The sequence below is a fragment of the Astyanax mexicanus genome, chromosome 4 (genome assembly GCF_023375975.1).
Source record: "Astyanax mexicanus isolate ESR-SI-001 chromosome 4, AstMex3_surface, whole genome shotgun sequence".
NCBI classification, from domain to species: Eukaryota; Metazoa; Chordata; class Actinopteri; order Characiformes; family Acestrorhamphidae; genus Astyanax; species Astyanax mexicanus.
Genome location: NC_064411.1, coordinates 11,329,903 through 11,347,259, shown reverse-complemented (window position 1 = coordinate 11,347,259; position 17,357 = coordinate 11,329,903). Strand labels below are relative to the sequence as shown.

At 40.1% G+C, this 17,357-nt stretch overlaps 2 protein-coding genes across 11 annotated transcripts in view; both read right to left on the bottom strand.

The window, feature by feature from the left end:
• The window catches only part of LOC125801101 (NACHT, LRR and PYD domains-containing protein 12-like), a 431,224-nt gene that overhangs the window by 190,186 nt on the left and 223,681 nt on the right, over positions 1-17,357 (bottom strand). The window contains exon 13 of one of the 10 annotated variants that reach the window (XM_049477038.1): positions 16,388-17,075. The exons of 8 other annotated variants lie outside the window; for them this stretch is intronic. In XM_049477038.1, coding sequence (XP_049332995.1) covers positions 16,459-17,075 — 617 coding nt within the window. In that variant the 3' untranslated portion in view covers positions 16,388-16,458. Of the gene's footprint in view, positions 1-16,387; positions 17,076-17,357 lie in introns of those variants that run through there. One more of the 10 variants, XM_049477040.1, reaches the window with a different exon arrangement.
• LOC125801243 (zinc finger protein 484-like) overlaps positions 1-17,357 on the bottom strand; it is a 111,033-nt gene that overhangs the window by 39,118 nt on the left and 54,558 nt on the right. The gene's annotated exons all lie outside the window — the stretch shown is intronic.

Genomic DNA, 17,357 nt, shown 5'->3' with positions numbered 1-17,357 from the left:
GAACCCTGAAGCAAGAAGAAAGAAGAAAAGAACACGCATTGTAACTTTAACATTTACACATATAAAGTTATAGACTGTGATTTGCTAAATTAGGGGGGGGAACACATTATGTTTTCTCTACAGGTTGTCCTGGACATTGTTTTTCTTTACAGGTTGCCTTGGACTCTTGAAAAAAACAGAATTGTAAAAAAAAAAATTATATATATATATATATATATATATATATATATACACTCTGTAACCTTAACACTTACACATATAGGGCTATAAATAACAAGTTTACTAAATAGTGGGAACCTTAGAGGGAAAACACATTTATTGTGTAATAATGGCTTGGTACGGTAAAAGGGGGTGGAACAGGGCAAAGTACGGACACCATAACGAACCAGCACTCCCTCCAGTTATTCCAATATGGCTCCAGGTAATAATAACCATTACTCTAATGGGTATAATGATAATAAAGACTGTAAACCACCATGTATTTTACCTATACTGGAGTGTGAGGAAGAGCAAGAGGAACTGCTGTAAACCAACCAGTCTTGGGGATGACTTTAGGGCAATGATGTCACTTCCTCCTTTGATAGGGTTTGAATTATTGGCCGCCTGGGGCAGAGGGGCTGTGGGAGAATTTTTCCTGTCAAAAATTGGTTGGTAGGCTGCCGGACAGGTTTTCGCTCCCACTTGACGTGGGAAATTTCATTATCACAATGTTATTACTATTATAACCACCTTGTTATGACAAATGTAATCATTTTATGCATGTTCATTTCACTAGATGTGATCATTTGTATGCATGTTTATTTTATTAGATGTGTTTAATCACACTCAATATTCACAGTGGTAATTCACTTCATATTAGCTCGTTTTGCAGAGTTACCTTGTAGGTCATTCCGACAATTGTGTACGTGCTAGCTAGCAGAGAAACCTTGTCTGATAACCATTTTGGGTAAACACCAGGATGTGAACGTGAAGAGGTTATGCTGACATTTCTGACGGGAAACAACCCTAAAAAAGTCTGCCTGGGAACAGAAGGGAGTTTCCGTCTTGGGATAGAAGGGAGATTCTGAAGGATGCCGTTGCAAGCGGGAAACCTTATGTCCATACATGGTTTACGGTTCCGGATACAGCGGAGCGGGGATAAATAATGGCTCTGAGAGACTGTTACTCTCAGAGCACTTTCAGAGCGTGATGATTTCATGACTGATTGTACTCTCAATAATTTGCATTAATAAAAACTTGTTACTCATCTGACACGACTCAGAACTTAATATTTGTCTTTATTAATCGTCACAGGTATTTCCACCACACACTTCTTAGTAAAATGTTCACTCACATGTTTATCAAGTGTTGAACATATGTAAATACATATTTGGAGGAATTACGATGTGTTGACGTATCTGGTTGATACGTCAAAAGCGGGAATTGAAGAGTAACTGTTTATTTTACCTTGAGTGTATTGACAAATATCTTTCAATTATGATTACTCAACTTAGTATCTATAATTACATAATCACTGTGTGAAACCTTGTATTTTATATGCATTAACCAATACTCACATTATATTTGATCATTTTTATTACTCAGTGTATTTTACACGCATTTATATAGAAGATTAACCAATAATCACAATATATTCTTTACATATATAGTAAAACATTGTTTGATCAGGCATGTGACTAACACAGGCCTTATTATGACAAATTAACCCACATGATACATAAGGCGTTTACTAACACATAGGACCTATTATATGGCGGACTAACCACGCGCCACTGACACATTAACATATAATATATGGAATCCATTGTGTGACGTGTGTAGCTTATGCTTGAAGCATTTCGTTCACTGCATGTTTCTGACTAACGGCCATCAATCATCAGCTAGTGCACTCTGTACGAACTGAATTGATACAAAGGAGACTTTGAAACGAACAGGGCGGCACTGTCTGATTACTGAAACAATATCACACTGTCCGGCTGGATACAGTCAAGGCCAAACACTAGTGGTCCGGTCAGACCTGTGAAACTTGAGCACTAACACGTGAAATTACGCATACTAACATGAGATGATTTTAGCAACGCCTCATCAGCAGGTTTCGCGTCATTTGGGGGTATAAACATGGAGTCAGATTAGAGGGGGGTCAGAACTTATACTGAGACAGCTAATAATTGGTTTTGTATGTTCTCCTGGATCCAGTACTTTGTAATAAATACTTGGTTTGCTTTCAACTCCACTGCACCTGTCTGACTCTCTCTATCAAACGAACACGCAGGGGAGTTGTACCCCGGATGAGAGGTGGGTGTTGACCCACCTTTCTTTTTCTTTTCTACAACAGGTCCAATACCTAAATAACATCTGGATAACAGTGTTACAGGGCAAAATAACAATCCAGTTGTGATGATGTCAGGGCCCTGAATACATCACCACCAACTCCAGAGACATTTTACCTGCAAAGACATTTTTACACAAACACAGTACTTACCTGGATCCTGTGGAAATGGCGGCGCGCGAGCCACCCGGGTCCTTAAGGTCTGGGTAGAGACCAAGGGGTGTCCTGGGGCAGGGGAGCCTGGGGGTACCTGTGAAAAAGAGAACAGAGAATATAATACATTAACATTGTAAAATTATCATCAATACTTACCTGGACGTCCAAATGTTTACATGCATGTCATTCTGTTTGTAAATATGTTAATATTGTACATATACAATCATGTATAGTTGTCTTACCCACCTGCCCTCAAGTTAATTACTTGTTGGTTTAGCCGGGGATGGGCTAAAGGTATTTAAAGGCAGGCGGGTACACTATTGGGGGGCTGGTTGAGCGTGGCTGGTATGCTGACGGGAGTTTATTGTGCTGAGTGTTAGCATTTGTGGTGGTAGCTGCCAATCCACCTTTAGCTCCTACCAGTGTAGCGTGTAAATAGTTTGTATATATATTGTAAATTTCGTTTTGTTTTCATTTTTGTTTTTGGGTTCGGGTGCTTAATTCGTCACAATAAACACTTCAAAAGGGATTCTTACCTGGTTCCGGACTGTTTTTGCGTCTCTGCCTCACCTCTCTCCGGTAACCTCCTGACCACTTGTCCTCACACTACCACACCAGTAATAAATTGACTAATCTATAACCAGGGTTCATACACCTTTAACAAGGTAAAAATCAAGCACATTTCAAGGCCCATTTTTAAGTTTTTCCAGCACCTTTCAGCTGTCGTAAGTTAATGATAATGATGATCTCAAAACTGCGATTCAGCGATAATCAATATATCTCAAAACTAGTCCACACTTCACAGCAACTATACAACTGAGAAAAATAGCAGGAATTATGGATTTATTTGTGTCAGATTTACACAATTGAAACACCACTAGGCCTATTTTTTTTTTTTTTTTTACTGAAAATGTAGAGGTGGGTAACCCAGGTCCGGAAAGTAAAAATGCCACCCAGGCCTATCTACCATCCCCCTGAATGTTAAAATTCAAGCATTTTCCAGGATTTCAAGCTCCCGTATGATCCCTGTATAACAAAGTGTTTCAAGCAGCCAGAGTTGACATGCAGGGAAAGTGCACCTAAACCTCTTTAGTTCACCAGTCTTCTTATGAAGAGCCATGAGACCTCATGTTTTCCATTCAAGCAACCAGAATCATGTGTCATATTGCTAACAATTTCTTTACAGACTGAGATTAACAGGTAAAACATCTGGACCATCAGTGCTTCTCTTAAATGGACTGAAATACTTTATATTGAGCAAGCTGAAACTCACTGTGCTGTGCCATCAGCCCTGCCTTCCTCTTCTGCATGCTGGTCATGGCACCAGAGCTAGAGACACCATCACCCTCTATAAAAAAATATATATATATAAAAATAAACAAAATTTTATATATATATCATTTTTAGTACACCAACTTTTCAAATACATTTTAAAACCCACATTAAAAGGTACTGATTCATAGATGATGGAGGGAAAGAAGAAGAAAATAACTTTTTTTTTTACATTACACACCACACACAACATCTTTGGGACATCAAATGGTTGATGTCTTTTGTCCACAGAGTGAGAAATAGCACTAAATCTCATTAACTCCATCACTCTGGATTTTAAGCTGTAGCCAGAAAACAACTGTTCTCAGGAGAACAGCTTTTCTGATCTATTGTCTGTAGAACTGACTGTGCTACAAACATAAGCCATCATTTTAGCGTGATAAAGGCTGACCATTCTGGCTCTCTCTCTCATGTATTTTATAATAAATACAATATTCTCATGTGTTAATATTTTTTGGGTTCATATTGTATATGTACACACTTTATAGCATACACTGCACCACAGTCAGGGTACCATTTAGGGTCTTACCCTTGAAAGTTCCAAAATGTCCCCTCGGGGACCAATAAAGTATCTATCTATCTGTCTGTCTGTCTGTCTGTCTGTCTGTCTGAAGTCAGACTATGTTGAAGGTGCCACCATCATCAGCATCTGTGATAAACAAAAAACATTATCATACACACATATCATCCATACATACATACATTTTTTTTTAGTAGAAAAAAAAATGCATGTAGATGAATTGATAGTTTTATAGTCGCAATGAATTGTAATCAAATCTAAAACGTAAGGTGCCTAGAGATTCCCACCCCTAATAGACAAGATAAACTCACCATGAGGCTCCATTCGCATTTTCTTCTTGATTGTGGCAGTGAAGCCAGATACACCTTCATCATCCTCTGTAAAATAAAAACAATAATAAACTGTTTGTCTGGAATAGCTTATGGCAATTCTGCTGTATATGGAGACATTACAACATCAATGTGCAGATAAAACATTTAACAAAGTTTGTAAATAGCCATCAATTTATTATTACATCATGAACTATGGTACAGGATGATTACAAATTCTGCACACCATGTTACGTTGTGTTCAGTGGTGAAACACCAACTAGTGTTTTACCGCTGACATGCTAAAAACTCACCACGAGGTTCCATCCTCACTACTGGTCTGTCTGTCTGTGGGCTGTCAGTTTGTGCCATACTGCTACCTGCAATTTTTCATTACCATTACATTAAGTATCTCATAAAAAGGACTATAAGGATTTACAGAAAGACACAGGTGTTATGGATAATTTCCGATTCATAAGTATTAAATATTTGTAGAGTATAATGAAATACCAAAAACCTAAACACCTAAAATGATAATTAACAGTCTAAACACTTGTATTAAATGTGTATAATAATGTATAGGACATTAATAAAAACACGTCTTTTACAAAGTAACTGGCATTTAAAGAACCTATTCAAAAGGGTTTAGAATATTAGACAAATATTTTAAATGTATTCAGAAACATACCAGGAAGTGAAAAGTCAAGAGTGTTGAGATTCTGGCCTTTGATGGTCTCCGTGCCTTTCTCCATTGCAAAGAGAAGTTTGCTGATCCTTGACAGCTGAAGTGTTTTATCTGTCTGTAAAAATCACAGTGCACCCTAATGTCATGTCCCATGAATCTCGCACCTTGCTCCAACTCTTGCTGGTCAAGATTCAGCAGCTGACAAAGTGTAGCAACCTGCTTTCTTAGTTTGGTTGATCTAAGGAGTCCTGGGTTTTCTGCCTTGCTCTCTTCTGAAAATCTCCTCAGACAGTCACAGCCACGAAAGTTTGACATTGCAGAAGGTCTTGCGAAGACAAAGGGGTTCTGATCAGGTACACCAGCTTCTTTTCTTTTTTCTATCAGGAAATCAATTGATGCTTTTGTTCTATCTGGTAGGAGAATTGGCACTTTTCTACCTCTCTTTCCTCTGATTTCTATTCTGGTAAGGGTCTTGCTCAGTTCTTGCTCAAGCGGTGTTAGTGTTTGAAATATATCCCCATTTACTGGGGTCCTGTTTGCGTTCATGTACATGTCTAAGGTCAAGCGGGAGGCCTCACCTTCCCTTCGTCTATTGAACACAATGACCTGTGACAGAAGGCTCTCAGTCAGGTCCTTATAAGCAGACATGTTGATGCCATCTAGCAACTCCCGTTTTGCTTCGTCTTCAACCTTTCTAAGGTGCTCTTGGAGGATCATGACATCTTTAGTCAATGGGATACCGTCATCTTTGTTCCACCTGTTCTCTTCCATTGTTTTGTGTGCATTAAAAGAAACACTGTCTTTCCACTTCTGTTCTAAAAGTTCTTTGAACTTCTTTGCATTCCTTTCAGCCAAGTCATCATAATTTTCCAGAGTCTGGCCAATAAGCACATCAGTCACTCCTTTTAATGAGAAGCCAATTTTGACAGCAGTTGATGCCTTTCTGTATGCATTCTTGCTTGGGCTAAACTGAGAGATCCTTTTAACTGCCTTCAGCAGCACCTGAAACTTGGATACATGGCACAGATCTTCAAGATATTTAATACTCTTATCAATTTCCTTTGCTGCCACAACGAGTCGACCCAGTTCTCTCATTTTCTGAGAAATGTAACCAGTTGCATTATTTTTCCCACGATTTAGCAGCACATTACCATATTTACAGATCAACGCATCATTCCGTACAGTAAAGGACACAGCATCTTTTTGCATTCCATGAATGACATTCTCCGAGGTCTCCGAAATGGGTAGCAGGCTTGAAGATGCTTTTTGAACTCTACTGTTGCTCTTTTTTTTAGCTCTGCAAGTTCCCTGATGTTTCCAAAGATCACTTTTCACAAACATGGCGTAGCAGTACTGGCAAGGAAGGTAATTATCGACAGAAGCTTCAAAAGAAGGTTGTTTCCACGTCACTATTTCCCCATGGCCACTCTTAAGGACTTCTAAGTTATGTTTATAGTCACCTTTATTCCGCAGCCCCTCTAATAGATCCTTTCTTTTCTTCGATCCTAAGGGGAAGCTGAATGCATAAGCCACCTCTCTGACATCCATATGGGCATGTTCCAAATGCCTGCTTAACTTTTTGTTTGACTTTCCACAGTAGAGGTAAGGCAGTAATGGTTTTTGTCCCACTTTCGTTTACCATTTTGATTTTTTTTGCAAACCTTCACAGTTATATTCGAAGCTGTGGGTTTTTTTGGACTCTGTTTTCTGGACTTGTCTGTTCTTCTGTTTGTTCTAATAGACTTGTTTTTGTCGTCATCACCATTGGTTCTTGTTTTCCTCGTTTGTTTTTTGCACTTGTCTGGACTTGTGTTTGTTCTATTGAACTGTTGGTCATTATCCAAATTTTCATAACTACTGCAAACCTCACTGTCATCAGTACTACTGGATGATGGCTTGTAGTCAGCATCTGAGTATGCAGAATTAATGGACTCCTGAGAACTTGAGTGAAACTATAAGTAAAGAAAAATATTGAACAAAAGCTAAAACATCTAATCAAACCAACAGGACAGCAATACTCCCCTTGACTCTCCCTTTCACCTGTTTAATCTCTTCAAAGTCTACTATTTAACTTCAGAAATACTAAAGGAATTATTCACTCTAAAAATCTCTATAGTATAACCCAGATGTATTTAATCAGGCAAGACATATTTTGAAGAACAGATTTAGCTGCATGTTACTAGAGCTCTGAAGCTAGCATTACTCACAAAAACTAACCTAAAGAGTAAAGTTTCTGCAATAAAAAACACACATCACCAAAACTTCTCAATTAGTTCACTACAGTATGATTTACTGTGAAATGTTAAAATAATAAGACTTGTGTAGCTAAATGTGACCAGCATCTTAGACAACCAACTCAGGAGCAACTATGATGACTGTCATACACAGGAGACATCTGATCCAAGATCTACTGGCTCTGCTGCTGTCTCAAGTGTCTTATAGAGGTCAAACGTTAAACAAAAATACTTGAGTCCTAAAATCACACTGAGAAATCTGTGAGACAATAATTAAGGTCAGCATGCTGTGGGAACATGATGACATGTTTTGGTGAATAATTCTTATAGAAACAGCTGGACTCTTTAGATGACTTGAGTTGCATTGTTAGCATTGACAGATTTGCAGTTCCAGTTCCATACTAAGGAAACTCTAAACATGTCTTGGTGAATTGACATTTAAGTAAAGTTTAAACAGTTTAAACAATATAATTTCTGGATGAACAACTCCTTCGGTAACAGGATGCATTATTAAAATGACAAAATATATACCTGCTCAGCCTCCAATGCCATTTTTCTGTAGTTGTTGAGTAAGCAATACTGCACAGTGAAAAGGAAAACAAGCAATATACATAAACCACTACAGCAATTGTTTGAGAACTGACTGACATGGTTTTACACCAGCTTATCTATTAGTCTTTTAATCTAATCTAATTAACCTAAATTTACACATATGGAGATATGAAAGCAGAAATATAGGATATCAAGATTTTTCCTGTGGAAAAAATATATTTCACACTTCTACTCAGTGATAAAACTCCTGCATCCAGACTGCAATTTAAAAGCTCCTCCATAGAAAAACAGTAGATAATTCAGCCTGTAATTTTCTCAGAGGACGTCTGAGAAACATGTACATGATCGTTCTGAACGGGAGTAAAATCACAGAGGATAAAAACCCCCATAAAAAAAGAAAATTACCCAGAACCCCCTAAAATACTAATCCCGTCGTCCAGATAGGATTTAAAAAGTGAAAGTAGGGGGGATCGGAATCAGAGTTAGAGTAAAGGGGGGGGGGGGGGAGAGAAAGCAGAGTTAGAGTGAAGGGAGGGTGAAAGCAGAGTTAGAGTGAAGGGGGCGGTGAAAAAGCAGAGTTAGAGTGAAGGGAGGGTGAAAGCAGAGTTAGAGTGAAGGGGCGGTGAAAGCAGAGTTAGAGTGAAGGGGCGGTGAAAGCAGAGTTAGAGTTGGGGGGGTGAGAAAGCAGAATTAGAGTTGGGGGGTGAGAAAGCAGAGTTAGGGTGAAGTGGGGGGTGAAAGCAGGGTTAGAATGAAGGGGGGAGAGCATAGTTAGAGTGAAGGGGGTGAGAAAGCAGAGTTAGGGTGAAGGGGGCGGTGAAAGCAGAGTTAGAGTAAAGGGGGGTAAAAGCAGAATTAGAGTTGGGGGGGTGAGAAAGCAGAGTTAGAGTGAAGTGGGGGGTGAAAGCAGGGTTAGAGTAAAGGGGGTGAAAGCAGGGTTAGAGTAAAGGGGGGGTGAAAGCAGGGTTAAGAGTAAAGGGGGGTTGAAAGCAGAGTTAAAGTGAAGGGGGGTGAAAGCAGGGTTAGAGTAAAGTGGGGGGGGTGAAAGCAGGGTTAGAGTAAAGGGGGGTGAAAGCAGGGTTAGAGTGAAGGGGGGGTGAAAGCAGGGTTAGAGTGAAGGGGGGTGAAGGCAGGGTTAGAGTAAAGGGGGGGTGAAAGCAGGGTTAAAGTGAAGGGGGGGTGAAAGCAGGGTTAGAGTGAAGGGGGTGAAAGCAGGTTTAAGAGTATAGGGTCGTGAAAGCAGGGTTAGAGTGAAGGGGGGTGAAAGCAGGGTTAGAGTGAAGGGGGTGAAGGCAGGGTTAGAGTAAAGGGGGGGTGAAAGCAGGGTTAGAGTGAAGGGGGGGTGAAAGCAGGGTTAGAGTGAAGGGGGGGTGAAAGCAGGGTTAGAGTAAGGGGGGTGAAAGCAGGGTTAGAGTAAAGGGGGGGTGAAAGCAGGGTTAGAGTAAAGGGGGGGTGAAAGCAGGTTTAAGAGTTGGGGGGGTGAGAAACTGCGTTAGAGTAAAGTGGGGGTATGGGAATCAGAGTTAGAGTGAACAAAGGCAGAGAAAGCAGAGTTAGAGTAAAAGGGGGGGGGGGGTGAGACTGCGTTAGAGTAAAGTGGGGCGATGGGAATCAGAGTTAGAGTGAACAAAGGCAGAGAAAGCAGAGTTAGAGTAAAGGGGGGGGGGGGTGACACTGCGTTAGAGTAAAGTGGGGGGATGGGAATCAGCGTTAGAGTGAACAAAGGCAGAGAAAGCAGAGTTAGAGTAAAGCAGTTTCTGTACATACTTCATAAAACTACTTAAATACTACTTTCCCCCAGTGTTTTTTTTTTTGCCGACCCTAGCACCGACACACAGCGGAGAACTAACTAACGCTAACTAACCAAAATAGCCTATACAGTTTTCTCTGTTTAACTAATAATAAAGAAACGTGTGTTTACCAAAGACTAACACTTACACCTTTATTTTATCAAGATTACACAGACAATAAGTTTAAAAAGCATGATAAGATAAGAGAAACAACGCTCACCTGGTTTTAAAAGCTGGAGTGGTGCCGCAGCTCAAGAGAATGCCTCTGCAACATGTAGAGTGAGTGGCTTTAAAATGGCGGCCTTGATTCGCGATTCCGAGTGCGATTCATTTAATTGAATCGACCCTTTGGTACGCTTCTGTTTAACCACGCCCAAGAACCTCGGCCTCCTTTTGTCCTTTAATTGCCTTTACTGCTTAACAGCTGTGTATTCCAATTTTTTTGTTCCCCTTAAATAGCGCCGTGGTTGTATGAATGCAGGTTTAAAAGAATCGGTTAGGGAACCAAGCCTCCCCAGTAGGTCTTTAAAAAAAAAAAAAAAAAAACATGGGCGGGTTGTGGACAGCTTGTATAAAATAAATACCTTTAAAAAATAATAAATAATATAACAAATTAATAAAATAATGTATTCATTTTATAATGAACAAAAAAATCATACTATTATAATTAATAATAATAATTAATGCTCATCTGATTTTGTACTCGTCTTTTATATTTGAGAAAAGACAGAGACGCGAATCAGACGACACCATTCGTTTGCCAGTGTTGTGCCGAATTCAGCAGCCCTGTCAGAAAAAAGCACCCCCTCGCCGCGCACCGTCTTCCTGTCTTTAAACTCAATAAGATGGCGGGGGTAGCGATTTCGGCACAGCAGAAACACAACAGGCTTCGGCTGTGGCTTTTTTATATTGGTACAGCTCAAGTCAAAGCAGAAAAATAGGTTGAACACTAAGCATGATCTGCGAGTAACACTGTCTGCTGCAACAAACTTCAAACTCTGATCAGAAGTAAAGTACATGCCCAACTGTCTCACTGACTAAAAAAAAAGACTTGTTAGGTATAAGAATCTTGTTTTGTAGCCTTATTTATTTGATGCAGATTTGATATTTAAATGTATTGTAGTAACCTTTATACATGCAGATGGCATGGTCCTGCTCAGTTTCTTGCTAATGTACTCTGAATGCAGAGACATGTAGAGCAGTAAAATATTTAATTGTGTGGCCTTATTTATATTGTGTTGTTTTGATATTTAATTGTATTGTAGATACTGTGGCGTCTGTGTGTGTGTGTGTGTGTGTGTGTGTGCCAGCTTGTAGTGTGCCTGTGGGGGCGGGTCATGGTAATCCGGGGCCAGCGGGGCATTATGGGGGTATGTTTTGGGTGGGTTAAGGGGACCTACCATCTCTGTGCTGGATAGCTGTGTTGGTGGCCTCAGGGCTGTTTGTGCTGTGTTGGCAGTTGGGTTGTGCTCTCTTAGCCTTGTTAAAGGCTGTAAGTGAGTGGCAAGCCTGTTAATAAAGAGCTGTTGAGTACTTGCTATGAGTCTCACGAGTCCTCCTTCCTCTTCCACGCCACAATACTTTTATGTTTGAATGCATACATATGTTTAAATTGTTTTTTGAAGGCCATTTATCAGAACTAAATTTGTTTGGTTTATTATTCTATACAATTGGGACGCGACTTAATGACCATGAGACAATTTGGGTCCCGGGCTGAGACCAGTTCTGAACTCCTGCAGTATGTAATAAGTAATATAGTATATATTTTTTGTTTTGGAAAATTAGGACCAGAATAATTTTCAATATACGTTTTAGATAAATAATAATTATTTTCTTCCACACTTGCACTACAGTCCCCAATGTCACATTATTCCAGAGAAAACATACCCTATGCTGGTCAGCTAGTTAACGAGCTAACCTCCCAGAATAGGGTATGTTTTCTCAGGGTAACCAGTTGGTCTTTAGTTGGATTTTTTTAGCAGGGCCTTTCTACTAATTCTAAATTAGAAGATGTTTGAACATGTCCCTCCACCACACACAGAAAACATCAAAATATGTCTGGACCTCTGGGACTGCATAAGTGTGGCTACTTAAAACTGAAATGAAACCTGAGATGTCCAACATGTGCTCCAAGTATCAAAACCATGGCACAGAAAAAAATATCATAAATGTACCTAACAGAAAAGTGCTGACACTGGCATCATGGGGTTGAAAATACTCGTTGTTTTCTACCACATTTATTACCACAATGTAAAGGTATTAATAAAATTCTATGTTGAAAATGAGGCACAGAATTGGCTCTGAGCAAATCCTCAGAGCCGCTGCTCTTTATTTTATGCCCAGCCAATACAATTCAAGAGAGTGTACATTTGATTATCCCACAGCAAAACACAGTTAATGTAGTCACATGTATTTATATAGAGTTTTTAACAACTGATGTTGTTTTAAAGCAGATTTATTGACATCCAGTAACAACACAAAAACATGATGGATAAAACACAAAAACATGAGTTGTACATGTACATAACTTCTATATAGCTAGATAAGTACTATTAACCCTTTGAAAACCAGGTCAGTTTTTAAGAATGTATTTGTAGTTACACTACCTTTATCTTTCTATATATTACAAAGCATTTATAGGAGACAGTCACATGTCAGATATTATTTTCAGGAGATTCTATTCTAGTCAAATATATCTTATATTCACCTGTAAATTAAGTCTGGCCCGAATAGCGTTTTTTGAGCTCGGGATATTCGGCTTTGTAGCGAATATTCAAATATTCGTTAAAAAAAGCCGTATTAAAAACGAATTAAAGTACGAAAAAGTGCAAATCACGGCCCCCTTAATATATTGCAAAATTTTCCACGGACACCCGGCCCCGAAAAAAAAAAACCCATCCCTTTCCTCACGGGTCGGACTCAAGGTTTAAGAAAATGGTCTGTGATAGATGTCTGTTTTTTTTTAATTCACACTGTTTTTATTTCTCATTAAATATCTACTAGAAGCAGATTAAATCTGTACAGTATAATTTATTTCACTGCAGTCCTGAATATATGGAGTGCATTATGTCTCCTTATGTTGTGCTGTGTGCTCGGACTGCACTGCCTGCTCTGGTGTTTTCACCCCGTTTTTTTTTTGGTGTTTTCACCCCGGAATTTCTACTTCCCCACACCATGGCTTCTCCGTGCGTATAGACCAGGAGCGCCGCTGCTTAAAGGCTTCTCCACTGCGCAAGTCGGCCCAGTCAATTGCTGTTTTTGTGTTTTCACACCTAAGCTATTTGCTTAAAAACAAAAAAACAAATATATATATATATATATATTAGAGTACAGGAAAGTCATTGTAAATTATGTTACTGTTCTTGGTGTATTTCGTTTTAATGATTGTGCAGTTATTAGCCCGATTATTGATTTTGTGTTTTTGCACTTGGGCTATAAGCTCAATATAAAATAGTTCGATTGTTCAGAAATTATTTTATATTCTTAAACCATGTTAAATTATATTAGATTATAGGAAATTCATTCAGACATCATTCTTTACGTTTTAATTATTACACTAGAACCGTCAAGCTGTCTCTGCTCCTCCTTTAGCAGATTGGTTGGTTATTTTCCAATTAAATCCACATTAATTTAGTAGAGCATTAAACTACAAATCTGAGATGTATGTGCTATATGTATAAGTATGTGTATGTATATGTATGCCATCTCTGCCCCCAAAACTGTCCAAATCCCCCGCGAGCACGCGAGGTGCAGCGCACTGATGAATTCATGCGTTGAGCTATTAACGCGCAGATAAGCTGTAACTGGTGAAACATCACAAAAATCACAATGTGATTTCTTACATTAAAACAGACCATTGTCTTTCGCCGAACCTGACAGGGCCCGTGGAAAGCGGTGGAAATTCTCGGCCGGCCCGAGTTCATGCAGCGGGTGATTCAGGCAGATATTTGCGTTTTTTTTGTAATATCACTTTATTGTTCTACTCTTTTGCTGAGTTTTTCGTTTTTGATCTTTTGAAATTCGTTAGATTAGATTTTATTGGGCTTAGTTTAGTTGGTTATTTTCCAATTTCATATTTATTTTTATTAAATTTCGTTATTAATTTTTCACTATTTTTAAGAGCAGGCCTTATTTGCCTCACGGATAAATACTTTGTTAAATGTAAAATTACTTCGCCAGAAGAGACTTGAGACTTGACTCGGACTCCTCACCAAAGAGTTGTGAGCATCTCTGCCTCTCTTATAACGCCATTAACCTGAACAGAAGTGTGATTTTAGAGTGAGGTGGAGCTCTGGAAAGGGAAAAAAACGGATACCCGAATATTCGGGTCCAGCCCTACTGTAAATATTTTTTTTTTTGGTATTTGCAATAATTCTACCATGTTTTGATCAATAACCTGCAATGTTTGGGTTTTCTTTTGGTTATCAGGAATATGAAACAGTTTACAGCTTACAAATTTTACTGTAAAAAGATAATATATGGTGTTCTTGGGCTGTAAGTACAATGATTTTGTTTATGCCTTATTTATAATCAATATCCCTGCTAACAAAAAATCAGTTCAAGATCAGCTGGTCATCCAGACAAAATATAGCTGGCTAAACTAACCAGCATATGTTTTTCTGAATGACCAGCTGGTCTTGTGCTGGATTTATAGCAGGGATAAATTGCCACATGATCCGTGATTTACAATACATGAAAGACGTCCATATAAAATAAAGAAATCTCAATTTATTACCTTGTGTGTATTTTATATGGTTGTCAGTATAACACAGCCTCTGAGCACGTCTAAATATAGACTCGATTCAGTCATATGTTCAGTATGATGATTCAGTATAAATACAGTTAATAAAATGAATAAAGTTAATAAAAACAGCATCTCTTGAACAAAATGACTCGTTTTAAACACTGATCTTCGATCAGAACAGTTAGTTGACTGTTATCCGGGGCTCTCACTCAGGCCGAGTCTCATAAAAGGAACTGACTATTGAATCAACAGAGTCGGCTCAGGTTGTTCATTCCCTCAATATGTTCGCTGAATATGGGAGGGAGTCGATTCGCAAGCTTCGAAAATATGAATCTAATACGAATGAATCAGCGAACTAAACGGTGATAGTGATGGGATCCTAAAATGGCTCCCATTGTGGAGCCGGTTCCAATCGTTCACTTCAAAGAGCCGGCTCTTAGAGCCGGAATATTCGCGAACGACACATCGCTAAACGGTGAACGAGCGCCGCGGACTAAACTTTTAAACGGAAGAAACTTTGCTGTAACGGACGGGTTACAGCCACTTTCGGGTGTTTACTGGAAGAGCCGCTGCTGCTTTGTTACTGAATGGACCTGTCGGCAGTGTAAAGCCGTTTTCATCGCTACAGCTTCTATTAAAGGTAAGATAAACTGTATTTAATGGCCGCCGCTGTGCAGTCTGAGCTGGGGGACCCTGACCGCCGTGTTTGGGTAGCTGTGTGTGGTCAGCAGCGGCGCTGACCCTGTGTTCGGGTAGGTGTGTGCGGTCAGCAGATGCGCTGACCCTGTGTTCGGGTAGCTGTGTGGTCAGCAGCGGCGCTGACCCTGTGTTCGGGTAGCTGTGTGGTCAGCAGCGGCGCTGACCCTGTGTTCGGGTAGCTGTGTGGTCAGTACACGGTAACTTAGCAGTGCAGGCCGCGTGTTTGATTGGTCTAATACCTGGCCACGGTGGTGTTGGTGAACTGGTTTAACTGGGGTCAGTGTTAATGTGTATTATTATTATCCTGCCGCGGGCTCGCGGGGGAATTTAGAACGTGCTCCGGTCCAACGCGGGTAAAGCGCCGTGCTTTAACGGACGGAGGATTTAGCCTATCAGAAATGCTGTTTCTGCAGATCAGACGTTCACTGAGACCATTTCTAGAACCGGATTGGATGGAACCTGTAGATATTCGGTCGCTATTCGTCAGACAGACTTGTAGGCGGGCTTCTTCTTCTCGGCGTAATGGCCTAGTGAAGCGCTAGCGGCTATGCTAACCGCTGACCTGCGCAGTTGAAGTGAGAGGCTGTCCGGGATTGTATTGTTGTCTGTGTGAAAGCTGGAGGGCATTTCGGCAGTTGGATGAATCCTCGGTTACCGGGAGATATTGAGTAGTATATATCTGATTTTTGAATAATGCAAATACATGTATATCTACTCTCTAGCCTGTGAACTGCCTGGAAACAGTGTCTGAATTTTTCATTGGTCCAAAAAAACGGACCAATAAGTAAAATGGATTAGCTTTCCACGCCCCCTCTAATAATCTGAGTGCTGCGCTCATCAGGAGCCTACAGGGGCGCTAGTGAGCATGTGTGTTTATGTCTTAAAACCCATATTTAGCATGAAATGAGGACCATGCTGAAAATTGGTCAGGAGCATCAGGAGGCTATAAGGAGGCGATTGCAATGAAAAACGGGTGAGCACCGGCAAAATGTCCTCACTTCCCGAAAATGTCCTCACTCAAAAGGTCTAAAACTTGCGGTGGTCCTCACAAGTATAGCATTGTAAACACACACACACACACACACACCGAATCTCTGTTACACACAGGGTTATTCTATCTTACACAGACGCACTGAAGAGCCAGAACCATAAACCAAAAACCCTGCATAGAGGGGCTGAGTGAAGGTGGTGTAGAACGTGTGTAAGTGTGTGAGAGTGTGTGAGGGTGAGGGTGAGTGTGTGAGAGTGTGTAAGTGTGTGAGAGTGTGAGAGGGTGTGTGTGTATCAGAGGAGACTCTGTAGAAGGACAGAGTGCCGGAGGGACAGTCCACATACACTCCTACTCTCCTACAGCCGGAGGGAGGAGTGGAGAGATCAGTTCTGTTATTATTGTGTTGAACAGAGTATCTGTTATCAGAGCAGAACAGACTCCAGGAGTTTATATTCTCTCCAAACTTACAGTTCAATCCGTCTCCTTTCCTGCTGATGGTTTTATAACTCAGAGCTACTTCAGCTCCTCCTCCTCCGCTCCACTCAGCCTCCCAGTAACAGCGTCCAGTAACACCAGTAACTCTCTCTCTACTCAGAACCTGCTGATACCAATCAAATCTCTCTGGATGATCAGGATACGACTGCAGCTTCTCTCTAAACTCCACCCTCCTGTTCTCCTCACTCAGAGAGAGACGACGCTGCGCTGTGTTCAGATCCAGAGTGAAATCACAGCCGTCTGAACACAAGAACACACACAGAGTGTATTTAGTGTGTAGTGTTATATTTAGAGTGTGTGTAGTGTTCTATTCAGTGTGTGTGTGTGTGTAGTGCTATATTTATTGTGTGTGTGTAGTGTTGTATTTAATGTGTGTGTAGTGTTATATTTAGTGTGTGTAGTGATATATGTGTATTTGGGTGTGTATGTAGTGTTTGTATGTATTGTTTCTATGTAGGGTGTGTGTTTGTGTATATTGTTTGTATGTAGAGTGTATGTGTGAGTGTTTGTACTGTGAGTGTG